We start from the raw sequence: 26092 nt of genomic DNA, 5'->3' as shown, positions 1-26092 counted from the left end.
CTTAACAACAAACAAAATGGCGACTGGGTGAAGTTTGGAGTTGTGAAGCTTTTTCTTTTCCGTGTCCGACCGAAATGGGTCATTCGCAAATATGGCGTCCATTACTAGACTACAGATGGAAAAATGAGGGAAATAATGCGCCTTTGGAAGTATTTTGCACTGCAGAAATCGTCCTTTTTACGACTGTCTAAGAAACATCTTACATCGCAGAGGTAATATCGAGTCGTGCAAATTTACTTCATTGAAGGGTTGATACTCTACTCGACGAGTATTCCGCATGACTTCGACAAGATTTTAAGACAATGTATGGAGAAATGGAACGTACAACGAGAGATGAAAGTGGCCACTTCGGGAAGTAAGTAAACTTGCTTCTAATTAGCCATTTTTAACCCAGATGCGAAGGTTACACAGCACTTAACATGATTCGAGTCGGGCAACGAAGACCCGTAAGCTCATAATCGATATATTTGAACAAGTTTCCTTATCTCCATACATTTCCTTGTACGAATTCGCAGCCATTATTAAGGGTTCCCACAGTCATTGGTTTTCAAAACTCCCCGAGTTTTCTCAATGAAAGAGTAAAATTTCTCCTTAACAAACCAATACTGTGCATGGCACAGCACATCTTTTTACCAAAAGAAACATTAAACATCACATTTTAACTTCTTTATAGTATCACATTCCTGAATCCATATAACAGCTCTGAGAAATGAGAAATGATTGCTTTCTGCAAACAAAAATACAAAGTTTTTTAAACTCGAAATGACAAAAAAAAAAAACCTTACTTCAGATATCAGAAGTGCAGTAAATTGTTGTTATTTACTACCACTACATGTAAACCCTTGCAAGTGCAGTCCTTGCAAATTGCCTGCATGCCCCATCTTGGGAGGGGGGGGGGACACTTGTGTTCATTTAACTGTAAGTACACTGCCTCTTTGAAGGGCTGTGCAGTAACAGCGATGCGGAAAATTTCATGATAGTACAAGAAACTTACAGCAACTGTGGATCCATTCTTCCCCTTTCCACCTGTATATATTTGAAGAAATATTTATGAAAGATTGTAAATTGTTCCACACATAGTACCCCCAAAGATAACATCCTTGTATATGACACTGAAGTAAGGAACCTGGCCATAATCAAGAATCAGGATACATACCAATTACTTCTTTATTCCAACAAAGTGTGGACAAAAAAGACTTTAAGTAAGTATATGTAGTACAAAAAGGGGAAATACTGGCTGAAAAAGCCATTGATTTTCCTCCAGGGCAATCAGCTTCACTTTCTCACTGTTCACCAGGCAAATCCCTGAACAAGTCACTTTTCAACTCAGTCCCAAAGAGGAGGCCAGATTTCTTGTTGTAGACACCTGTTCCTTATCATGTCTGAACATTACTTTCTAACAAATGCATACATCAACCATTTCACTTCCAAGATCTCAAGAGTAAACCCCCTTACTGTGGTGGAATAGTCATGTTAACTACATATATAAAAAAGCTTGCAAGAAGCTCTACTCTCTACGTATTCTACGTCGAGCTGGCGTTGACCAAGGTAGCATGTTAAAGGTCTATACAAGCGCTGTTAGATCTATTGTAGAGTACGCCGTACCAGTATGGCAATCCATTCCAGGTTATCTGTCTGACAAAATTGAATCAATACAGAAAAGGGTGCTTAAGATAGTTTTCCCATGTGCCGATAGTTACTCAGATGCCCTCAAGTTAGTTCAGGCCTGAAATTTTTTTCAGGTCTGATTTTCACTATTGCTCAAATAGTGCTTTACTGCGAAGGATTGTGCATATATACGTTTCATAACCGCAGTTCATACATATGTTTCATATGTTTGTTGTTGTTTGATTTATCATCTACGGGTTTATGTCGAATTAATTTGATGGCCTGCTCCCAGTTGGCTTGTTAGCTCAATTGGTAGAGCGCTGCACTAGTATCGCAGAGGTCAGTGGTTTGAATCCCGTACAGGCCTGAAATTTTTTCAGGTCTGATTTTCACTATTGCTCAAATAGTGCTTTACTGCGAAGGATCGTGCATATATACGTTTCATAACCGCAGTTCAAACATATGTTTCATATGTTTGTTGTTGTTTGATTTATCATCTACGGGTTTATGTCGAATTAATTTGATGGCCTGCTCCCAGTTGGCTTGTTAGCTCAATTGGTAGAGCGCTGCACTAGTATCGCAGAGGTCAGTGGTTCGAATCCCGTACAGGCCTGAAATTTTTTTCAGGTCTGATTTTCACTATTGCTCAAATAGTGCTTTACTGCGAAGGATCGTGCATATATACGTTTCATAAGCGCAGTTCATACATATGTTTCATATGTTTGTTGTTGTTTGATTTATCATCTACGGGTTTATGTCGAATTAATTTGATGGCCTGCTCCCAGTTGGCTTGTTAGCTCAATTGGTAGAGCGCTGCACTAGTATCGCAGAGGTCAGTGGTTCGAATCCCGTACAGGCCTGAAATTTTTTTCAGGTCTGATTTTCACTATTGCTCAAATAGTGCTTTACTGCGAAGGATCGTGCATATATACGTTTCATAACCGCAGTTCATACATATGTTTCATATGTTTGTTGTTGAATGATAATTCAACATTATTACCTTGGATGACTGCATACATGTACCATACAGATGAGCACAGCTCGGCACTAAATGTGCAGCATTAGCCATGTAACATACTCATCATATCTGATACACTCACATACACAAACCATAACAATTGTAGAAGCAAGCCTACCTGCTGGGACCATACTTGAACACCAAAGATTCCAGACACTATGAATATACCCATGCCAGCAACTTGAATCTCTGTTACATCAAATCTGAAATTTCCACAAGCCAAAATGTGCTCAACTTTGCTTCATGTACATATACAACGATGTGTAAATCAAGTTAGGTTTCAAGCATTAGCCCTTCCTCAGAGCAAGAGATTTTATTTGATTAGCCCTTCACTCTGACGAGGGGCTAATGCTCTAAACATCAGCTTTGAAACTCTTTACGGTGACCAAATTACATTATCAACTCAGTTGATAAAACCACTATAATTATCTTGTTACTCCCATAGATGCAGCCTCACAGTTTCTTTAGAAACTTATCCCTCTTAATTCTGGTTTGGTTCACCAAAATGGGCAGGCGCATGATAAGGACATCGTTAGGGCTAATGGACATGATAAAGGAGATGATCGACGGCCGTTTAGCATTAAGTGTGAGTGGGACATCAAACAGACTCAGCAGTTCTCTGACGATGGAACCAACACTTATTTCTGGTGAGCCAAGCCGTAGTTAATTAAATTTTGGTTGCGCTCGATCGCTCTTATTTGCGTGATAAATATACTTCCCCGGCAGGTGTATTAAGCAGTGTTAAGTAATCATGCCTTGATTACTTTATGTACATAGCAGCTTCGATCGATAAAACTCTCGACACAGTGCTTTATTTTGCATCAGTTTACTAATTTTCGATATTTTATATTAGCTTAAATAAGGGCTTTTTTCTCGGGTGAGGTTTCATGCTTGTATCTGATGTTAACATGTGCGATTGGTCCTCGCATATGCTGGGCCAAAAAAGGTTAGGCCAGCAGCATGTCCATGCATGATGCGATCATTTGTTGCTCTTTGAAGATTTTCATCATATACCCACATGCACTTCTTCCCTAGAAGACTTGCCCTTGAAATAAGAAGGTCCTGATGTAACCATGGACACTTCCAAATCAACTGAAAACAATCAAAGCTGGTATCGCAGGATAATTTGGTGTTATCAGCTGTTTTGGAGAATTTCTAAAGCTGGCCAAGGTGGCTCATTCACATTACCATTTCATAAAACCAAATTATCTTGTTATACCCCCACCAATGTTGTACCAGAAAATTATCCCCTTTTTTCCAAGCTGGTGTCAGTTATAGAAAAGTCTGATGCATTGAGGGTCACGGGGCGTATTAATTGCATTCATTACATGACTCGGGCAGTCAGAGGGCCAATAACTAAAATCAACCAATAAAAATGCTCTATTGCCGGTCAATATTCTCTCAGTATTGGACCGGGCACTGTCCCAAATGGTCGTGAATGATACCGCACTTGCGTCCCTTTGAACTTCAGTTGTATAATAAATCTCTTATTAACCAAGCTTGCTCGGGACCGTACTGGAAGAATATTGGCCCTCGGTCTTTTTTGTATGGACCTCGCTGCGCTCGGTCCGTACTGTCAAGACCTCGAGCCGATATTCTCCCAGTACGGCCCTCGCGCTTGGTTAATAAGATATATATAATACCAGTGCTTGTAAATTTAATGACGATGCCCCATGACAATGGATGAGACCTACTTGTGCAAACTATTCAGCTTCTAAAATTTTTGTGGTTTGTAATTTTTGTCAGGAGAGCACATACAGTGACAGTTCTTCTGATTATGCTGTGTGTCTTGGTTTATGTTGGAGCTTTTGAAAAAACTAAGGAAAACAGTGAATACAATACAAAGAGGTATGGTGATTATTTAAGTAAAAAAAAGTGGTAACTTGATTCCAGGCCCCAGTCATAAGTATATTTTAACTCTTTACACTTTACCATCTAAAGACATATTCTCCATTCTGGTCTCTTAACATTTCTAAGGTGCTAACAAGGATTTTTATGAGCTCCTTCCATTGCTGATCATTTCCTAATTTTTTTTTGTGACCTTGGTGTGATTCAGAGATAAAATTGTATGGAAAGAACTACTATCTAGCATGCCTTTTAAGGCATCTGATTTAAACTGCTGATTTTGAGTTGGCAAACTGCTGCTTTAGTTAAGTACCTATGATATTTTTCTTAATTTAAGTTACTCCTTGTCTCCTTTTTACTTACTTTAAACTCTTTCTAACATTTGAGATTCTTGTGCAGAGCCACTGTATCTATTTGTTCCCTTTGCATTCATTTCAAACTCTTTCTAACAATAGAGGTTTTTGTGCAGAGCCACTGTTACTATTTGTACCCTTTTTACTCACTTTAAACTCTTTCGAACAATGGAAATTGTTGTGCAGAGCCACTGTAACTATTTCCCATGTAAAAAAAAGGTGGGATCCCTGGCGGGATAGGCGGGATCCCAGGTGGGATGGGCGGGATCCCAGGTGGGATGGATGGGATCCCGGGTGGGAAAGGTGGGATCCCGGGTGGGATGGGTGGGGTCCCGGGTGGGATGGGCGGGATCCCGGGTGAGAAAGGTAAGATCCTGGGTAAGATAGGTGGGATCTCGGGTGGGATAAGTGGGATCTTGTTTCATCTTGGATTGTTTAAAAGTGATCCCAGAATGAGGTAATAAATACTGGCTGGATCTAAGAAAATATAGATCAGGTTCCCAGATGATGAATGTACAATTCTGGATTTGACAAAGGAAATGAGAACCAGTTGAGATAGGTAGGATAATTCCCTCATAAAGTGTGAGAGTTGGATCTGTGTTAGTCAAAAGATGGAATCCCATGTTGCAAAGTTGTTTCATACATAGGTTTACAATCTAACCAATTTCTTCATATTTCAAAACTATGAAAGATTATCAGGTATCAGCAAATACATGTATTTGTTTTAGACAAGGTGCATATAAATACGAATTACATTAATTACTCATTTACATGTAAGGTTGTACAATGTCTGTGCCACTTTGCTGATTCAAAGGAAATTGTGTGAGACTCATTTTTGGTCTGTATGTTAATTCCTTTCCACCAGATTAGGAAATCTGCTCACATAAACATCATTCCTTCCAGACATTTCTACTTTCAAACAAATCTGCTTTAAATCTGAGGAAATTGACATATGTGTAGGTGATCAAACAGAGGGAGTTAGAAATCGAGGACCCAGCCATCTTTTAAATTGTCATCATATGCCAGTAATGATATCTGAATTTCCCCTACAAGGAGACCATAATTTATTTGATTAAATGCAGACCAAGAATTGAGTGTCCAAACCACCAAACTTTTAAACAATTAATTGTGCAAAACTACTAAGATCTCTATGGAAAATAGCATATATTGATTGAGTGACATGTAATATTTTGCAAAAGGGATCTTCTCAGCCATGTCTTTTAAAAATCCTCTTTATTGTGGTATTTAACCTTGTGTCCTTCAACAAGAACAAAATTAATACTGATTTATACAAATGTAGGGTCCAGAAAAAATTCACACAACCAATTTTCTATCTGTACATCAATTTACTTGCTTTGCAAATCTAACATGAAAACAGCTCAACCTTTTAATAAACAAGTGGGTCATTGTTTTCTTCAAAAGTGTTCAGCTTACTTGGATCAGCTGTCCCGCCATTATCGATCGTCAATTGATCCTATATCTGGAATTATTTCATTACTGTTCGGTTCTTCTACGTTTTCATAAATGTGTGAAGGAATTTCTTCATAATTTCATACTTCAACGCAATCCACAAATTAGCCTGACTCAAAAACTGTGTCCTGCAGTGTGAATCCTGACCATCCATTTTCAGCTGCTGAAGAATTCGAAACCAGCGATCTGTTCGAACCATCGATGTGATCTTCAAAACACAGTGGAGTTAATAGAGGGGTTGGTCTGAAATTATTACAGCTTGGAGCTTCGATTAAAGCATTCCTCACAAGACAACTCAAGCTTTGGTGGCAAAGGATTTGCAACGCAATGAAAAGGTGTTGAAATGCTTGCGTTTCTTTAAATCAATCCATTTGGCCGCCATCTTGCTTTACACTGTAGATGGACGAGGGGGAATGGAACCAAAAGTATAAAACGTGTTTGATTGGTTATGCTGGAATTTCACAGCTTTTTCGGTAAACTTTGTTCTTTGGTGGCACTTTTGTTTTCTTTTCGCGGTGTGAAAAAAATTTCAGTTATTCAAATGCTTGCACGTGGCGTCGTTTTAGCATGCTGCAGACTTATAGTTTGGCTTACCGATAAAGATCAGCTCTGCAAAATGTCAAAAAGGAATCAACGAATAACCAAAGCATCAACATGTTGTCAAGAGGTAATGGTGAGTGACACCCATTTTTTTAGTGGTGAAACTTAAAACTTTTTTTGTTTATTTCATTTATAGTTGTGAATGATCCTATCGAAACTATGAAATAATTGTTTGTAGCAGGACTTACTTCAAATGGATAAGCTTAGTTGCTTATACCTGGTTTCCCTAAGTATAGACTTTCACCTTGTGAAATTTGCTGAGGATGGAATAAAGTGCCTGTTCAGTTGAGGTAAATTTGAGATTGCCGGTGATGATGTTGAGGCAGCCTCCTTGTGTGACACGTTCTCGGAGGATGCAAATAGCAAAGGGCTGGTTCCCAGGGATAATTCTCACTTTTCGTGGTATGTAAACTGAATAACCGCTCATTTTTATTTTTTATCTCAACAATTCAATTCTTTAAATGGTCCTTTGCCTCTCTTTCACATTTCAAAGGTAAAGAGTGTTTGATAAAACTAATATGAATTACTTTCTTCTTTGCCAGTAACTAAGCCATCGTGATGATATTTTTTTATGAAGTGATGGTCTTTTGCAGAATTGATTACTACTTCCCTTGCTAACCAAGCTTACACTGTCACTTTGGACCATGTCTTTCATCATTTTGATTGATTGATTCTAGTTAAGGAAGGGGGCTATATATTCTAAGTGGTGATCTCAATCTCTGGCAATCTAGGTGCAGTGTGCATCATGCACAGGTCAAACAAACTACTGTACTCTCCTTGCTTGAAATTTTTGTTAGTATTTAGATTATGAAACTCCATGTTACCAACATAATCAACTGTCGGGCTGTTTGTTGGTAATCCACAGTTTCAATCATTTAAGAACTGACTTGAACATTTGTCTTTTTATTGCTTCCTAGGTTTTGTTCTGGATGAGAAAAGTTATAGAAAGCAGCCTGCCACAGTTGTAAAGAAAACCTTGCAAGATAAGTGCTTTGGAGCTTGTAGAGGAGTATGAAAAAAAACAAAAACAAATTTAAAATCGCTAGAACTTAAGCATAATTTTATGATTATTCCTGTATTTTTGAATGATTTTTTAGGTTTTATATGTTCTTGTTGATTAGAAGAGAAATAAAAATTGCATACATACTTAATTTATATCAATAAACTATGTCAAATAGATAACATTGCAGTGTCTTATTCACTTGTTCTTAATTAATGAACTACACTGATACATGTTTCCAGTTATTTTAAATTTTTGGGAAACGTTTTACCTGTTTCAAATATAATAATTTTATTTCATTGAAGTGGTCATGTTGGAATTGGCTTCATTTAATACAGCATCTAGATCTGGGTCGTTAGATTAAATACTTACATAGGAGTCATTAAGTCTACCAGATTATCCCACCCGGGATGCCAGTTTATCCCACCTGGGATGCCAGTTTATCCTACCTGGGATAGCAGATTATCCCGCCTGGGATCCCGAGTGTAATAACTTGGATTAGGAAATTTCAAAATTGTGGGATTTTTAATTCCTGCCCACAATCCCACCTGGGATCCCAGGGGGGATCCCGTTCCAAAATCCCACCTGGGATTCCACCTGGGATCCCACCTGGGATCCCAACAATCATTTTGCAAGGGCTCCCTTTTGTTATCACCTCAAACTTTTCTGACAGTGGAGATTCTTGTGCAGAGCCACCATTACCCAGTAACAGGACCCATTCCCCTCTCCCACCACCCCACCCTCCCCCCCCAAAGCTCGCTCTTTGGTTGCAAATTAGCTTGATATTTGTAATGTTATATTTGAATCTTACGTTGTTTCAGGGGACTTGTAGCCTGCATTGCAGTATTTTTGTTGTTTGGGGACACTCAGATAAGAGATGGACCGTTCAAACGACCTCACCCAGGTATGCGATTGATGAAGTTGAAGGAGTTGTGACATATATTTTTGTTATTTTGGAGATGTATAAAAAAGGTAAAAAATGTAAAGAACCCTCGAAATAGTTGTTTTCTAGAAAGATGAACACATAAGATAAAAGTATAAACCACACATAAGTAAAGATGGTTATGATTGGATTAGATCAACACATTCACAAAGATTGCCAACTACAGATTTGAAAAAGATAGGCTTAATTTTCAAGATGCGTATAACACCATGAAGTAGATTGGTTTATGGAGGTTTTTTTCTCCATAAACTATCCCCTACCTGATAAATTTTCTCCATCCTGTTGTGATGAGAAATTTTGCCGCCATACCTCTTTGAAGGTGATTTGGTATAACCTACTGTAATGGTGGAAAAAACTCAGGGGACAAACCTTAGGTTTGACCTCCAGTGTTGAATTACTACATTGTAAAAGAAAGATTAAATTAGTCTACAAATGAATAAAGGCTGACAGTTTCGAAAGAAACTGTTTGGGGCTACGTCGGTGGGAGTAGTGAAATAATTTGGATATATCAACAAAGTTGAAATGGTAAATTGGCCACCGTAACGATTACAAAAGCTGACGTTTTGTGCGTTAGCCTTTCGTCGGAGCGAATAGTCTACAGATGTACTTACAACCCATTCAAGGTTAACGTAGCTTAACCTCAAGTTCTCTGTTTTGATTTTCAGCTTTGTGGCGTATCATTCTTTGCCTAAGTGTTGTTTATGAATTGGTTCTAATTTTTCTTTTATTCCAGGTATGTGTTTTTGATATTAAATGTTATTTGTCACTGTTAACACTTCTTCAACTGGTAAAGTAGGATAGACTTTTCTTTATTTTAACTACACACCCTGAAGATCATATACCTCAAATTTGTTTTGCAATCATGAACATGATTTCCATTGTCATTCAAGCCTTCACTAGTCCCCTTGAGACATACCTTAGCTTGCATATTATCTTTTTCAGACAACTCATGATGCCAGGCAGTTGCTAAAGTATCTTGACGAAGATTTAGGGAAACCATTGCCAGAGCAATCTTATGGAGAAGACTGTAGGTTATACACACCAGGACACCCCAAGGGATCATTCCATACCTTTCTTGTAAGTGCAAGTCAATTTATCAACAGAGATTGTTGCATGTAGTTCAAGTTGTAGGTGCACATTCTTTTTGGTCAAAAAAACATTTTTTTTAGGTAAGAAATTCAGGATGTAGTGAAACTTAATTTTGATTAATGTGACTTCTTTTTTTTTTTAAATAGGCAAAATGGACACTAGACGACTATGTCTCCAGATAACATTGTTTTTCTTTAATGCCCAACAGGAGAAATGTGATGTCTTTATACCAGCTCATTTTTTCGGATGGTGGGCAAAGGTAAGATGAATTTGTTCCAGTAAAGTGTTGTTTCAAAGAAAAGCATAATGTAGTCTTAAGATTAGAGACATTTTTAGATGAGGGGTCTCTAACGTGTCATTGCTCGATAGGAAAAGTATCTTAAGAACAAATAAATGCTTTGCTGGTTAAAAATTCAATTCTCTTTTATGAAGCTTGCCAAATGTGTATCCCTTGTGATTTTTTTTTTTTCAATGACCAATTTTGTATTTCCAGGCACTCATCCTTCGTGACTACTGGCTATTGACTGTCACTAGTGTTCTTTTTGAAGTCTTGGAATATTCCTTAGAGCATCAGTTACCAAACTTCAGTGAATGCTGGTGGGATCATGTAAGTCAAACTCTTCAAATGCGTAATTTTCTTCAACCTTCTTAATCCCTATGACTGTTTTTTTATAGTTTTTATACAAGTGAGGACAATAAGCAGGTGTGATATGGCTTATAAAACTATTGAAGTCTACAGATCACAATTAAAACAGGTCAGCTTGATGTAGCCACCATTATGTATCTGGGGGGCACACATTCAAATTTCAGCAAAAGCCAGACTTTTTAGGCTTCTTTTCTGCAATTGCTTTAACTGCATCTTAATTGCAAGCATTAACTATTTACTTGTGATCAGGTTTTGGGAGTTAAAGTATTCAAGGTTGTGGTTTTGACACCCTCACCCCCTTTAGCAATTGTTATTATCTTTTATGGGATCACAAGGCTAAAAACAATTCAGTGCAGCTTGATCTTTGGTCGTGAGGCTTTCTAGCTTTGCCTGTCGTGGGTTTTTTTCTTTTAGGTTCATTCTTTAGGGTGGCTTCCCCTGGCATAACCCAACACCCAAGGTTGTAAAATGTCGCAAGAGTAATTAAAGGGTCTGTTTCCATACTTGTCACCCTAAGTTTTTCTTTTTTAAATGCCCCAAGAACAAATTATGATCTGACTGTTTTGTTTCAAGAAGCATTGATTGGTTGGTATATAGTGTGGAGTTTTGAGACATCGACACACTCCTATTCAGTTAGCATTCCAGTGTGTTAAGCAACTATGTGCTGTGAAATTTCTTTATTAAGACACTCATTGTATTTCATAGTGGATCATGGATGTTCTCATTTGTAATGGTTTTGGGGCGTATCTTGGCATGAAGACTTGTGATTATCTTGGAAATAAGGTACATAGCAGCTGTCCTATTATTTATGCCCTGTCTTACTTAAGGTAACTGATAATGGGTTTTGGTACTTTTTTAACACCATTGCATGGAGAGGGTGATATTAAAACACTTTTTTGTTTGTTCTCTTGAAAATGGTACAAATAAATGTCCAATTATTTCCATGTAATGTATGATTAATATTTTTGGATATCTTGGGTTACCTGGGCCACCTTAAAATACATCAGAAAAATTTAAGGTGGCTCTGAAATGTACTTATGGAAATAGGCCGCATGGGAAGGTTTAGTTTTGTTTTTAACTTTTTGGAGGCAAAGGTTATTTTTTAAAATAATTTTACAGCCATATCACTGGAGAGGTTTATGGAACATTCCCACCTACAGGTAGGGTTTCGGTACGTTTTATAATAATTTATTACATTTAATATAACGCTTTAACAATTAAAATATTCTAAAGCGCTGTACAATATTGAAAGCGTTCTTAAGAAGAAATTATAAGTCCTCAACTGTACTTTAAAAAAGTGAAGTTCATATAGTATCTAAGGCTAGATGGCATAAATAATACTAGCAATAAGAATATAAAATTACAAATTAAAAGCTTTCTTTAAAAGATAAGTCTTCAACTGTACTTTAAAAGAGTCAATGTTCCTACAGTTTCTAAGACTAGATGGCAAGGCATTCCTTACTGTTGGTCAGACATTGAAAAAGGCTCGATCGCCAAGAGTCTTCCGTGTCACCCTAAGGATTAGCAGCAATGTTTCAGAATCAGACCGCAGGCTATATCTAGTTCTAGGCTTTACAACAAGTAGTTGAGATAAATATTGTGGTGCCAGGCCATTCAACGTTTTAAAAACTAAAAGCGTAATCTTAAATTCGACTCTAAATTTCACCGGTAACCAGGGAAGTTCCCTGAGTACCGGAGTAATATGAGCAGACTTTTAGGAATTAAGCATGTAACCCGAACTGCCGCATTAAGAACTTTTCTCTCACATTACTAGATATTTTAATCAACTTTTGAATGTTATCTTTGGCGTTCTCTGTGGGGCGACACAATCGACTCGAGAAAACTGGGGAGCAATTGCAGAATACCCGACCACCTCATTTACCTGTGTCGGGGGGCTTTGAAGAACGAAGCATAACACAATAGAGGCTATTCTTATTCAATGACATGTAAATGAGGGGCCGGGTATTCTGCAATCTAGCCAAAACTCGAACCCATTTCAATAGGGCCTTGCGATAAATCAAATCAAACTCTATTTCCCTTGGACTTCTGGTAGAAATCCACCCGTAACTTGACCACTCCCTTCAGTTGGTCAACCATGCAGCAACCTTGCAGGACTCTTGCAATGTAGGTTGGTATCATCAAGACGTGTTTGTTGAGAATAGTGAATCGTAAATTTATATCAAACTCTTTTTCATTGGCTACATAGGAGTATGCCCATTCATTACGCAGAACATGTGATTGACGTTAAAATTGAGATAACCTTTATTGAATCTAACATGAAAGTGTTGTTGTTGTTTATTATTATTTTACAGAACATTACAAGCAAATTTACACAACCCGCATATAGCGTTAGCTAGTCTTGGCGGGTATTAGAAATACATAAGTAAATACTGCACATTGTAAGTTAAAGAAGTTTGATTATCACAATAAACTAAAGAGATTTTACAATAAACTAAAGAGATTTCATTACTACAATATTATAGGGGTTATAAGCCATGCATTAGTTTACTACATTATAAGCTAAAAAATACGTACAGTTGTCATACAAATTAAATACAATAAAATTACTAGTGAGTTAAAACAAGACATAATAATGAAAATACAGGCAGAGCAGACTGGAAAGTGGAGAGGAGAGAATTGTGATATACGGATGTGAGCGAAATACTACAGTTATAATATTCGATAATCATTGGTATTGAATTTCAATATTAGTGAATGGGCGTCAACATAATAGCCCTCAATCCCAAGTATAGTCTAAAGCAACTTATGAATTTCCCTTTTAAATGCTCTTTTTGTGAGCTTACGCAAGTGAGGGTTTAGACAGTTCCATAACCTCGTACCAAACGCAGAGAAAGACTTCAATTTCATATACAATCTAGATTTCTGTACATAAAAATTCTCTGTGGAAGAAAAATGCGTGTTATATGTATGGACGTCAGATTAATTAATAAAAAGTTCGCGAATATTCCTAGGTGTAGAGCTAGTAGAAACATGTATTATGGCAGAAACGGTTTCAAAATAGAGCATATTAATGGGTAGGATATTCGAAGTTATAAAAAGAGGGATAGCGTGAGATATTTTGCTGGAGAAGAAAATCAATCAGAGTGTACGGTTTTTTAAATTACTCTGAGTGTATAAAAAATAAAAAATAGTCGTGCAAGTTACAATTATCCTTTTAAGAAAAAGTATCACTAACCTAAACTACATAATTATAGGGCTATGAATAATAAAATGATAATGTGCTGTTTAGGTAGTCTATATCTTACTTTAAGTCTCTTGACAAAGGAAATGCAAAGTCTTCAGAAGTTTAACGCAAAAGAATTATAAGAAAAATTTACTATAAAAATAATAATAATAATCTATAACTGATGAGTTTATGTGATGCTTGTATGACTAGAATCTTAAATGATGGCAGATTTCATTGCATATTTTTCTACACTCAGGGTACATCCTAAAATTGTCTTAGAAACGGTTTGAAGCCATGCGACCCATTCAGTTGTATTAAGAGTTTTGCAAGTTTTCTCTAATTGAAATAAAACTGTAGAAGGCATAATTTGGGTATATTAACAAAGTTGAAATGGTAAATTGGCCACCGTAACGATTACAAAACCTGACGTTTCGAGCGTTAGCCCTTCGTCGGAGCGAAGGCATATTGTAGAACACAATGTAGAAAGCATATTTAGCATTAAGATAGGAACTTTATTTTAAGTATCATAATCACTTTAGCTTGACTGCTAATTGGGGACACTAAAATACCGGTTATTTACTTCAACAGGAAATCGATGTTAGTGAACATAAATAGACGCTTCGTGGCGTCCTAATAAACCTGTTTGGTAGCCACTAATCGACAAATCGTTGACTCTTCTTTAATACCACTAAAGTCAAATGGAGGCTGACCATTTCGGCTTGAATATGGATAATAGTTCTGCAGGCGATCTTCGGTTACTAGTGTAGGATCAAAGGAACCATGTGTTGTCGACCAAAGCCACTTCAAAAGCGCCTCGATGCTCTCAAATACAAATTGTGCGCTCTGAATGTCATAGCTTTTGACAATGCCAAACCCCGCGGCAAAGCAATATTGCTCGATCGTTGATCTCGCTTCAAAATTGAACATGCCAAGTAAATGTTCTGCATTTTCTGGATTCAGTTCCTCAAAGGCGCTTGTCATGAATGGGAATAGATAGCTGACGTACTGAGCTGCTAGTTTGGCATGACCAGTCGGCTTTAGGCTTGCGTACATATTCCGGAAAGCGTTGCATTTGTTCGGAATCCATTGTAGCACATAGTTGCTGAAGATAATGTCGTAGCATTCTGAACCCATACCTGGGAAGTTTGCAGCGCTGCCTTCAGCAAAGGAAAGATTCTTGATATCACTGTATGATTGTTTAGCAAGTTCAAGGCGTTCTTTATCCGGATCAACACCCAAAACCTTTCCACTGGGTCCAACAAGCTGAGCCAGATGCGCAGACAGCTCTCCTGTACCGCACCCGAGATCCATGATCGTGTCTCCGGCTTGAGGTTTAACTTCTGTGTCTATGAACATTTTACCAGACCTGTTTTGCACAGGACGAGAGCTTAGCTTGTAACCCTCTGTGGCAGTGTCGATAGTTGATGAAACACAAGAATTTTTTTCCATCGCGGTCAGAATCTCCTAACAGTCTCAAACGATGTGACTTCACGAAAGAAACAAACTTGCGCTTGAAATTCGATCTACAGGAGGTAACATCTTCGGATTTCTCTTGCGAAGACGTCACGTGTACGGCACGATTGTACCGGAAGTTGAGAATTATAGGGCAACCGGCTATATCAGTAGTCGAAGGAGACTACTATATCAGTTGCTTTATTTTGACTTCAGAATCAGGACTGCACCCTACCTTTCAGCCCGAAATCCTTTGAGGCTTTGAACAAAGTGAACTTTTTGGTCGTATTTAATTCGTAGCCTCGAATAATGTTTTTTGACTTTCTCAAAATCTTTACTTGACCATAATTTGCAGTAATGGTGGAATCGAAATTAACCGCCATTTTTTCGTCACCACGTCGAGGACAGTTCACTTAGTTCACGGTTGATTTTTAACGTTTCAACTTCCGGAAAACTCGTGCCGCCCGAAAGTTTTGGTAACGCAATACCCGAAGCAGTGACCTCCTGTAGGTCGATCTTAATTTGACGCGACCTTGAATATTGGCCTTTTAGTTTGAACCAGTAGAAACATGTTTGAAGTGAAAAACTTATAGGAAGGATTTTGTCCGCTCGTCATTCTGAAGTGAAGATGAACACAAATTTGTGAGGAGTCTTCCTTCGCGAACGCTTTTTAGCTGAACAGTTTTTGACCACTCCTTTTTTTCTCTCAAACATTTTTTTTTGTCAGTGGCAAGTTCAAAAGAGTTGCTGCTCAATTCACTCCTTATTCGTGGACGTCTTATGACTGGAAAGCGACCACAAGTCTAACTAGATGGCTGGCAGTCTGTGGAATTGCTGCTATGGTATGTTAAAGATCATGCTGTTCTTGTGCTCTCAGAGCGATTTTCGAATGAGGGTCGTAAAAACCAAAACCATAGTGATCGCGTCAGCCAGCCAATCATAGCAAGGAAGACATCACGAGGAACCAGTGAGAGCTCGAAGTAAAAACAAGCGCGGGAAAGCGCGAGTCACCGGGTAGCCTGCGAACAGGCTCCCGGCTTGGAGGAGCACAACGGCGCGAAGCAGGGGAAGGGGAACTCCTCTTCTTGTGTCCCCACGTCTGACGGGGAGCCTGTTCGCAGGCTAGTCACCGGGTGGCGATTGGTTTTAGTTTAGAATCTGATTGTTTAAGAGTATAGCACGAAATTTTTGATCCAATCAGATAACGACGTAAAGCAAAGACAATGTAATTCCGGATTATTTTTGATACTTATTGAAAATTGCTCTGTTCGTGTTTGCAATCAAATTCACTAACAGTTATCAATTCGTTTTTCAGTTCCTCCTGGCCGAGTTAAACCTGTTTTACATGAAGTTTATTTTGTGGATTCCTCCACCTCATTTCATCATGCAAGTTCGTATGGCGCTGTACCTTGGGATGGGAGCTGTGGCACTGAATGAAACATTTAGATACATGGACGACCCGTAAGTTATAAGTTTTATTGTTAAGGCTTCGGCTAGAGTGTGTCTTCGCCCGCGGAAAAGTTTAAGGCCCGTGAGCCGGCGAGAAGTCTGGAAGGGGCTGTCAAACGTCGATTACTAGTGCTAGAGCCCCGGCAAACTTGTCACCGACTCGTCTAAAATTTTACCGTAGGCGGAGAACATCTGTCTTGCAACCCTGACAATGAGGACTTTTTCGTAAGCTACTAGGGAGGGAAAGTGATGTAAGTAAATTTTGTAACAAGCCCAGTGCGATCATTTAAGTTTCCTTCCGGTAACTTGACTGGAGTTTTGTTTACATCCTGGCAGTTGGAGGTGGAACTGGCAGGCTTTACGGCCACGTAGATCAACACTTCTGGGAAGAATCAAAGACCTCTTGTTGAAAAATAGTTGTAAGAAGCTTTACGGTATAAATGAAATTTTTGCCGTTCCTCTCTTTTAATTTCAGTACCTGCAAGCGGTTTGGACAACAGGCCTGGGTTGTCGCCGCCATTGTCTCAACAGAAGTGCTAATCTGCGTTAAATTCGGTTGGGAAACCATCAGCATACCCTTTCCTGCTCACGTGACAGCATTCTGGATTCTTTTCTTCGGCTCTTGGACTGCGTGGACGGTATGGCAATTTTGGCCTTCGATTATCGGCGGCTTCCGGGTCAATCACGATAAAGGAAGCGATAGTGCTATTAGTCATGCAGAGCACAGACCCAAACATGAATGAATTTTGATATAATTTTTAAGAATGATTCAATAATGATTAAGATTTTCAAGCTGAAAGAAATGAATGAAATTCTCTTTCGATTTTTGTTCTGATTAGTACCAAAACAATTTCCTCAATTTCTTACAATCGTAGTAACTTTACTTGTGAAGTGTAGGGAATGATTTTCAAACGGTTGGGTTCAAGTTTGTCAGTATCGTCATCACCAAAATCATGTCCCTTTAAGATCTACGGTTTTCACCTCCGTCAAGTTTCTCTTTGTTTTGTCAGGAGAAAAATGATTTTAATATTGTGTGGAAGAACAAAACAACACAAGTATTTCTGTGGCTTCGTATTAAATCTAAACGATCCCAAAGAGAAAATGTTCTAGTTTGCCGTATTTAATTAATGGCTAATGGTTTGTTAATGAATAATATATTACGGTGTGAAAATACCAAAATGGCTCTTAAAAACCAAGGAAGAACAAGGCTTGGCGAAAGGGTTTGTGTATTGCGTATTTGAAAACAATTTGGGAGAAGAGTGAGGTGATATTTATGTTCCGTAGCAAAGGGCCAAACTTAAATTATATTTCAAAGTCTGTTACCTGAAAACAAGAAGAGGAAATTCTAGTTTCTTATTATCAAGACAGGGGCCCGTCAATATTTTTACATCTCCTATGAAATATGAACTTTTAAATAAATAAAAATAAATTCATTACTATCAAGAACCTTAGTAAATGTAGTTGTAATGCGTGGTTAGTGCAAAATCAAAAAAATTATATTAGATTAGAAAAATTAAGCGCAAGGCATTGGCATTTTTTCGCGAGTCTCTGCTGAGCATTTTAATCGGGGTTTTTATCAATGAGTTGTCAAATATTGCACCATTTTCATGAAGAAACGAGATGCCCGTTTCAGTAAAACGTACGATCGTGTTTAGCGATTGTCAATTTCGGCTTTTGGTTGAAGTGTCTGGAGACCCTTACCTGATGTAGACATGAACACTAGATATTAAAGGTAAGTTTATGGTGGAGAAGTATGTTGATAAATTAATATCTAGGAATAAACAAGGGTGTAGTGTTGATCAAGTAGTACACGCACTAATAAACTGAAAATAACGGATTGTTGGTTTTTTTTCTTTCTTTTTTTTTAAGTTTGTTTAGTGCATTAGAACAATTCTCTAGTGAGTGTCCGAAGTAAACCGGGATTGCATTGGCTTTATCTCACGTCGCGCTTTGATTGGTCCCCTTTAGCTCCCGCCATCCTCTCGACCAATCAGATACAAAATTAAACTAACCAATTCCGTGACTTGGTTACGCGCGTTTGCCAACTTTGATTTAAGTTTTTGTTCTCATTGGCTTCTGGTGTCTTCATTTCTGAATGACCTTTTTAATTACTTTGGTTTGCGAAACGTAATCGAATTGTGCTCAAATATAGTAGTATTGCGCGCGTTTTCGACTCGACTTACGGCTCGCAAAACCAAACCTAATCATGCGGAGTACATTGGCATAAAGTGTTTCCAGTCTGTTACATTTTTCAACAAATGAAACGAACGGCTCAGCTCCTGCTTTTCTTCTCAGTCCATCACAAGAACAAGACGGGACCTGCCAACAAACTAACCAACTGGGTCAATAACAAAACTGAAGCATTTATATTCAAATAAATAATCTTTTCATACCTTGGTGATAAAGTTACCACCGTGTATGCAGAGAGAAATCAATATTTAAAATAAGCTACAATATTAATCGGCATCGCACGCCTAGATCAAACACTACTTCGCGTTCTAAATTCTAAAATTACGGTTAAATGGATGTTACTTAGTCCGATTCTTACAAGATAAAACATGACAAGATGCCATAGCTGCTGCAAGACAACAATAATCTTCCATTCAATAAGCAACCCCGATTCAGATAGGTCTTGAGTTAAGAGATCTACAAAAATGAAAAAATAACGAGAAATCCTTTCGAATTGTCATCTGGTCAGTTAGAGCATTTTGCAAAAGAGTGTCGAGTGTAGTTCCAATGGGTACTAGCGAACTCCATATGCATATAGATTATAATAATAATTCAACATCTTTAACGTTCTTGAGCAAATCCTAAGGATGACCTCATGTCGATTGACTTTACAATCAAAAGATTTCTTTAAAAAACAACTCAAAGCGAGCCTAAGGAACTGTAATTAGCAGAAAAATTGTAAATAAGCATTTTACAGGGTCAATCGCGAGTCAGAATTACACCAGACCTCAATTCATTTTGACTTCCACCGATACGAGACAAATTTTGTAACACACTCCCCTCCTCTTGCCTGTTTCGAGAATTTTGCTAATGACAAGAAGGCATAGAACCAATACTTACGTTTTAAGAAGGGAAGTAACTAATTTATTTCAAAAAGTACTGGCCAATGGAAAAAAAAATAGGCAATAAGCCGTTTTGTCTTCGCAGTAAACTTAAACCAAATCCAAAAGTGAGGAAGTCAATTTGACCAAACCAAAGAAATTAAAAAGTTGATATAAATTGAGTAAATTATCTAAGAGTGAAAGGGCGTTATCAGATGCGATTAATAACTCAAATTCCAAAACATATTACAATACATACTATTAAAAATGAATTAATTTTTCAAATCACCAACTTAACTGTAACACACGACCTGTTGGTTCCTGGCAACTTCACACATCAGTTAATACCACACGTGTCCTTTTGGTTGGTATATAAAAATGTTATAGTAGCGTTTATAGAAGCTACTGTACCTCACAATTTGGAGGGTCGCTTCGGAGAAATCTTCAATTGAGTGCCGAAAGTAATTCGAGACTGCTTTGGTTTTGCTTTTCTCCGCTCTGTGATTGGTCCAAGAAATTCGCGCCACTCTCTCAACTAATCAGATGCAAAACTAAAAACCAATCGCGACTTGGGCGCCTACGTTTTCCCGCGCTTTACTCGATTGTTTTCACTTTAGTTCTAATTAGCTCTTGACGGTTTTTTCCTGTCTTCTGATTGGCCGCCGTGATCGTTTTGATTTGACGACACTCGATCGAAAAGCTCTCCAGTAGCGAGTAAGATTATTTCCATCACAAAATGTCTTAGATTCACATTTTTCTGAGACGGAAAAACACCACAGAGATGCAAGAAAGCAAGAAAAAGAAACAGCATGTCATGAATAAAAAAGGTAAGCAAGAAATCGCAACATGACGAAGTCACAAACAAATTGGACGAGAGTCGGCGAAAACGGCTGGCAACCAGTGTTGTAAAGGCAAGGCGGATTCACCTAATGAAATTTTCGAGTAAACGAAATGTATCGATTGCTTGACAGACAGATTTACGGGTAAAATTATTGTCCAGGTTGGAACATACTCAGCAACAAGTCATGGCGACAAGACGTGCAAACAGTTCCCAGGGGTACCGCATCTCCCTAGCCCCCCTCCTTTCACAACCCCACCCACTCCTTACTCTTCCACAAACAAAAACACACTAACAAACAAAGGGCAAAACATGAAATGCTATGCAAAAGGTTAACCGTGGCATTGTAACCTACTTGAGTTGTATAGAGGTAGTTAAAATGTGTTTGAAAGTTTCTGCACACGGCATTTTAAGGCTATGAGGGAGGAAAGATAAAAAAATGACGACTCCCTTTCAGCGGGCTTGTGATCAGCTCCCTCACCCGTCTCTCTTATAAGCCACCCTCCCTCCCCCCTCCTCCTTCTTGGGAAGCCCTGTACGTAAAATAAGTCCAAGAGAGTTATTTCAATCAGTTTTTGTGTTAGCTGACTTGGTAAAACATGGAATAGTTTGGTAAAAACCTTCGTACACGTGACAAAATTTTCCCCCGAAACACGCACTGTAAGAACACACTTATTTGATATCCTGCGTATGATCGCAGCAAGAATATCACCCTTATCGGCTTGCTTTGGGAGCAATAGACGCGGAGACCTAACGCACTGATTTGCTACCTTGCATATCCCGACCTTCACCTACGGCAAATTTTCCTGTACAGTTACAGCAATTGATGACAGTTGAAGGAAGAACCACTCTCACCGACTCTCGACCCCGTTTGATCTTGGTTTTACATAAGTTTCACAGTGAATACCGCTCTACACAGTCCACAAAAAGGTTAGAAAAAGGTCGAAGGGAGAAAAAGCAGAGGTTACTCAAAGCAGGTTAAAGGTCACAGCGTGCTATTTATCCTTTTCTTTCTTCATAGGTTTTATTCTGAAGTAGCTGATGTTAAGGTAGTCACAGATGTCCGTACCAAGAGCAAAGTTGTACCGCAGCTGTTCAAACAACACATGACCCTGGAATAGACGGGTAAGACGCAGTCAATAGAGAAGGTACAGCGGTATCCCCAAATGGGCCATTTTACAATTGTGTACTTAGTTCCCAAGCCTTTGATTTGAAGTGAGGCTGAAGGTGACCTTGTTGTTAAAGAGACCAGTATTTGAAAAGCAGCAACGTTCCTGTTCTCACTCCTATACAAAGGCTTGGCAACAACTCAGTTTGTCGTAGCTCCCAACTAGCACAGATTCAAATCCCATCGAGACCTGAATTTTTTTTCAAGCAACAGCTGAAAAATTGCCGCTCATTTGCGAGGATCATGGCGTTATTTGGCTTTGGTTGTGCTTGGAAATGAACGCAGAATCTGTTTCAGGGTTGCCACTCATTAGAACCCAAAAAATTCCGACTTTTCCCTGACCTCAAAACATTCTTCACTGACCTTGAATTAAATTAATTATCAAACAGGCCAAATCCACTTTTACATTTCTCCATCGCTTTTAAGCTTTCTATCCGATTTGCTACACTCGATCGACTACTTCACAAACCTTTGTGGAACCCTCAAAACAAAATTCCCTGACTTTTCACTGACTTTGACGAGAACTAAGATTTTCCCCGACTTTTCCCTGACCTTGAAAAGTTTTTGTTTTTCCCTGACTTTTCCCTGACCGTGGCAACCCTGTGTTTCTCTGTTTCATGGTTCTCTAAGGCTGCCAAAAGTACAACGCGGTTTCTCAAAGTTTTCCCTTTCTTGCTTATTTCGTGGTATCAACTTGCTTACTTTTTCTTTTTTTCACTTGTTGTAGCACATATACTGTACACTGTGGCAATCCACCCGTGAAAAAATGTCAGGAGACTTACCATCATACACCACAATAAAACATATTCATCAATTGGAGAGCCGTAATGAATATTAAGAATCTGAAGAATCCCTCCGATCATAGTGGAATCTTTGAATTCAACTGGACTCCGTGTCATACAACCAACCTATTGACAGTCAAGACAATGTTAATAAGGTATCTGGAGGACGAACAACTGAAAGGCTCTAGGCAAAAAATAATTATTCTTGCAGTTTCAAAGAAATAATTTGCTCTCTAAGATCTGATCTAGGATCTGATGACAATGCATTTTTTCTTGGTTGAGGATTGGTGTTATAATTGTATCTCCTGGTAGATCTCTACGCTAATTCTCGATCCTGTCTGCCCACTGTGTACCGAAACTGTTCCACAGTTTCTGCTACTAATCATTCTTGGGGGTTGAAATAAGAGTTGAGATGCCAAGCTGTTCCTTTTGACCCCAAAGGCACTCAATGTTGGAATGTAGATTTCCCTTTATGAGAGGAACATAACTTTGTTTCTGTCGCTGAGAAATGACGTGTATGTAAAAATCAAGATTCAGGCGGGTTTGTTTGTCATTTTTTTCCAAGAAAATCTCTTGTTTCTTAAAAATTCTAAATGAAAAGATACATGTATAATGACCTCCCTATCAGTCAAGATAACAGGAAACTCTTAAATAACAGAAGAGCCAACTCCTAATGACACGCTAAACTACTGCAAGACTCTCTCCTCACCCTCATCTTTACAAAGAACTTTGCCTAAGCCTTTACTAGTGAATTAAACAAAGGTACCTGAGACACAACAATCACATAAAGAAAGATCTTTATTATATAGTCAAGAGCATGGGACAAAGGAAAAATTCTAAGTCCCCATTAGGAATTGAACCTCAAACCTTCGGACTCCGCACTCCAATGCTCTACCACTAAGCCACAGAGATTCAATGGAGAGCAAGGCCTACCACAAAGTTCACATATGACACGCACTCCGCATACTGCTAGGATTGGCAATGTCGATAGCGTCATGTTTTGTAAAGAATAAGAAAGGTGGTAAATTTTGAGCTCGGTAAAGAATAAAGAATGATGTTTATCGTCTAGTCAAAAGCGTGGGATAGAGGAAAAAAAAAACTTGATGATTATCGTCTAGTTTTTTTTTTTTTTTCCTTTTGTCCCACGCTCGTGACTAGAGGATAAACATCAATCTTAAATTCTTTTCCGAGCTCAAAACTTACCATCCTTCTTATTCTTTACTAAATAATCACATAGCACATACCACTAGTTTGATTGTAATCTTGGAACACGCCAATCCAAACGCCATGACAAATAAACATGGGTGCTTACGAAATACACTTGTGGAGGAGGTTGTCGCAGTAAGATAGGCCATATATAACATAGCAGCAATAGGAAACAATGGTGATAAAACGCTAGTGCCCTGAAAAACAAACAAAACCAAGTAATTCTTTGTATGACTAGTAATTTAGAAAATGGGCCCGTGATTTTGCAACTTTTGGAGATAACATTTAAAGTTTCTAATTAAATGTAACATTACCAGAAATCGTGGACATTTCGAGCCCGTTAACAATTGTCAGCGGTATATCATGTTGCACTCCAGAAAAATAAAATCCAATATGGCGGCACTTATCGCTCGTTCGAAAAGGAAACATGTTTCTTGCGATGTTCTTCACAGGTTGAGCACTGTTGATTTATTGTAGGCAGAAAATAGTAAAAAGAGAAGGTCGAAAGTTAATTGCACGGGATTTTATGAGGCAGAGCGTGTTGTTGCAAGCCGAGATGATGTAGAGGTAAGAAGAACAGACCTTAAAGTAAAATTGTTGTTAATTTAATATCAGCAACTTATGAAGTGTTACTACGTTTAAGGGAGCCAAATATCTTGTCAATATGCATGAAACTTTCAGTTTTGCAGTTTCAGTGTTTACAATTAAGCTTACAACAACGAAGATTATCTTATCAAAATGAGATGGAACAAAAAGAGGTTTCCCTGAAGGAAAAAAAAAAAACTATGTACCTCTATTCTACAGAAATAAACAATGATATTTAAAACCTAGAAATAAAATTTCCTCACCCCTTATCTATTATCTGTTTGCAGTTACTTTGAATCTCCAAAGCCTGGGAAGGAGATAATTGAGGAATGTGTCGACAGGATGCGTGTGTCATTGTTAGATGCCCTAAGACACAAAGGACCAGAGCAGAGACTGACTTTAGAATTCTGTCATGATGTATATAAATATTTGTTTTATGGGAAAGGGAGGGATGCTAAAGAAAAGAATTGGCATTTGTTTGATGAAAATGATTTTAGTAAATGTAAGCTACCACCTAGTTGGAACTGTATATATGACAGACATGGGGATGGTGTCAAACTTAGATTTCCTCTTAAAATGAGAAAATTCCTACAGTTATCTCCAGTAACATATCAGAGGGTAGCTGAGAATATTGTGGAGGCCCCAAGGGCTTATATTGAGAAGATCACTACCAAGTTTAGTAAAGTCCCTTCATCATTTAATTAGTGTAATCGAGTGAACTTACAATGGAATTAACATAGCCTTCTTTGTAAATTAATTTTTTTCACACACTATAACTTCTCAGCTTTAGGCATTACTAATTTTCGACCTTATTACTTTCACATGATGCTAGGAATTATAAGAAACTTATTCATTATTATTCCTGGAGCTGACCACTGGGCTGGAATCCTGTTTCAATATGTTTTACCAGTGTTACTGAGGTCAGTATTTAAGGATTAATTTTATTTAGCTGGGACCTCTCAATAAAGCTAATGAGTTCCTGTTTTTTAAGTTTAGAGAGGGCTTTTGTACTAAGACCCCTCTCTTTCATGATTTCCTTGAGCCGCTTGATAGTGAGTTTGCTGTAATCTTCCCTGGGAGTGAGGTCCTGCGTGTCTTCATCTTCGGAAAGTTAAGCTTTTTCAATGAGTCCAATAAGTTCCATTTTTTTAAGTTTTGACAGGCCTTTTGGCCAAAGACCTTTTTCTTTGATGAGTTCCCTCAACTGCTTCACTGAGAGGTTTGTTAAATTCACCTCAGGAGTGGGAATGTCATCATCCTGAATTGTATCAGGGGAATCCACACAGCATGCCCTTTTTTGTTTCCTAATTTCACTGATTTCAGTATTCCAGTACTCCAGCTTTCTTTTTGTACACTGACCTTTCATTCTCTCATGATGTTTCAAATCCCATTGCCAACTCTCTGTATAGAGTATGTCCTTTGCTGCATCCCATTTGTTAGACTTGTTGAACAATACCCTTTTTGCTTCGTCGTTGTTTTTTTCCACACCTTGACCAGTGAATTTTTTGAAGCAGCTATGCATTTTCACAAAGAAGGGGATGTGGAACACCAAAGTGTGCATGTAAGGGGTTACCCTGGGTCTGGTATACCCAGGCCTTATCCCCTTTAATGAGCAAAACAGCTCAACCTATGATTTGGCCTGTGCAAAAAGGGCATTTGCAGCAGTTTTGGACAAATTAAAATCAGAAATCTGATTATACAAACACTCAAATTCAGTCCAGATTTGCTCCACTGTTTCACAAGTATCAGAATAGAGAACTTCACTTAATTTTGAGGGAAGTCCATTGAGCAGTTTCTTCTTTT

At 38.3% G+C, this 26092-nt stretch overlaps 2 protein-coding genes and 1 long non-coding RNA gene across 5 annotated transcripts; 2 read left to right on the top strand and 1 right to left on the bottom strand.

Annotated features, from left to right (window-relative positions):
* On the top strand, window positions 1-18498 carry LOC148722625 (phosphatidylserine synthase 2-like). Of its 3 annotated transcripts, XM_088735983.1 has the most exons (14): window positions 1-355; window positions 1081-1202; window positions 3072-3273; window positions 4373-4474; window positions 8716-8798; window positions 9503-9570; window positions 9780-9914; window positions 10135-10185; window positions 10420-10533; window positions 11278-11355; window positions 11692-11732; window positions 15939-16053; window positions 16527-16672; window positions 17136-18498. In XM_088735983.1, the coding sequence occupies exons 4-14, from the start codon at window positions 4404-4406 to the stop codon at window positions 17401-17403; spliced, it is 1170 nt and encodes a 389-aa protein (XP_088592109.1). In that variant the 5' UTR covers window positions 1-355; window positions 1081-1202; window positions 3072-3273; window positions 4373-4403; the 3' UTR covers window positions 17404-18498. The 3 variants fall into 3 exon arrangements, with proteins under 3 accessions (XP_088592109.1, XP_088592108.1, XP_088592107.1); XM_088735982.1 differs by lacking the exon at window positions 1081-1202; XM_088735981.1 differs by lacking the exons at window positions 1-355; window positions 1081-1202; window positions 3072-3273; window positions 4373-4474 and adding exons at window positions 5190-7296; window positions 7812-7877 and having other exon boundaries at window positions 8706-8798.
* Window positions 18499-19003: 505 nt separating this feature from the next.
* On the bottom strand, window positions 19004-23890 carry LOC148722624 (choline/ethanolaminephosphotransferase 1-like). Its single transcript, XM_088735990.1, has 3 exons — window positions 23743-23890; window positions 22499-22624; window positions 19004-21660 (listed from the first exon to the last, which is right to left on the bottom strand). The coding sequence occupies exons 1-3, from the start codon at window positions 23860-23862 to the stop codon at window positions 21544-21546; spliced, it is 363 nt and encodes a 120-aa protein (XP_088592116.1). The 5' UTR covers window positions 23863-23890; the 3' UTR covers window positions 19004-21543.
* Window positions 23891-25277, top strand: LOC148722623 (uncharacterized). The gene is made up of 2 exons (XR_015992460.1): window positions 23891-24271; window positions 24577-25277. It is a non-coding gene; the product is annotated as an uncharacterized LOC148722623 (long non-coding RNA).
* The last annotated feature ends 815 nt before the right edge of the window (window positions 25278-26092 follow it).

The sequence above is a fragment of the Stylophora pistillata genome, chromosome 10 (assembly GCF_964205215.1).
Source record: "Stylophora pistillata chromosome 10, jaStyPist1.2, whole genome shotgun sequence".
Classification (NCBI taxonomy): domain Eukaryota; kingdom Metazoa; phylum Cnidaria; class Anthozoa; order Scleractinia; family Pocilloporidae; genus Stylophora; species Stylophora pistillata.
Note: the sequence above shows the minus strand (reverse complement) of the source record. Positions and strands in the feature narration are given on the sequence as shown.

Excerpts from the sequence above, each read along its gene's own strand:
- LOC148722625 (XM_088735981.1), top strand. The coding sequence starts at position 7,206 with ATGATGTTGAGGCAGCCTCCTTGTGTGACACGTTCTCGGAGGATGCAA. Across the intron at positions 7,297-7,811 it reads GATAATTCTCACTTTTCGTG|GTTTTGTTCTGGATGAGAAA; the intron begins GTATGTAAACTG and ends ATTGCTTCCTAG. Across the intron at positions 16,673-17,135 it reads TTTAGATACATGGACGACCC|TACCTGCAAGCGGTTTGGAC; the intron begins GTAAGTTATAAG and ends TTTTAATTTCAG.
- LOC148722624 (XM_088735990.1), bottom strand. The coding sequence starts at position 23,862 with ATGTTATATATGGCCTATCTTACTGCGACAACCTCCTCCACAAGTGTA. Across the intron at positions 22,625-23,742 it reads AGATTACAATCAAACTAGTG|GTTGGTTGTATGACACGGAG; the intron begins GTATGTGCTATG and ends GACTGTCAATAG. Across the intron at positions 21,661-22,498 it reads TTTTATTGTGGTGTATGATG|GGTCATGTGTTGTTTGAACA; the intron begins GTAAGTCTCCTG and ends CGTCTATTCCAG.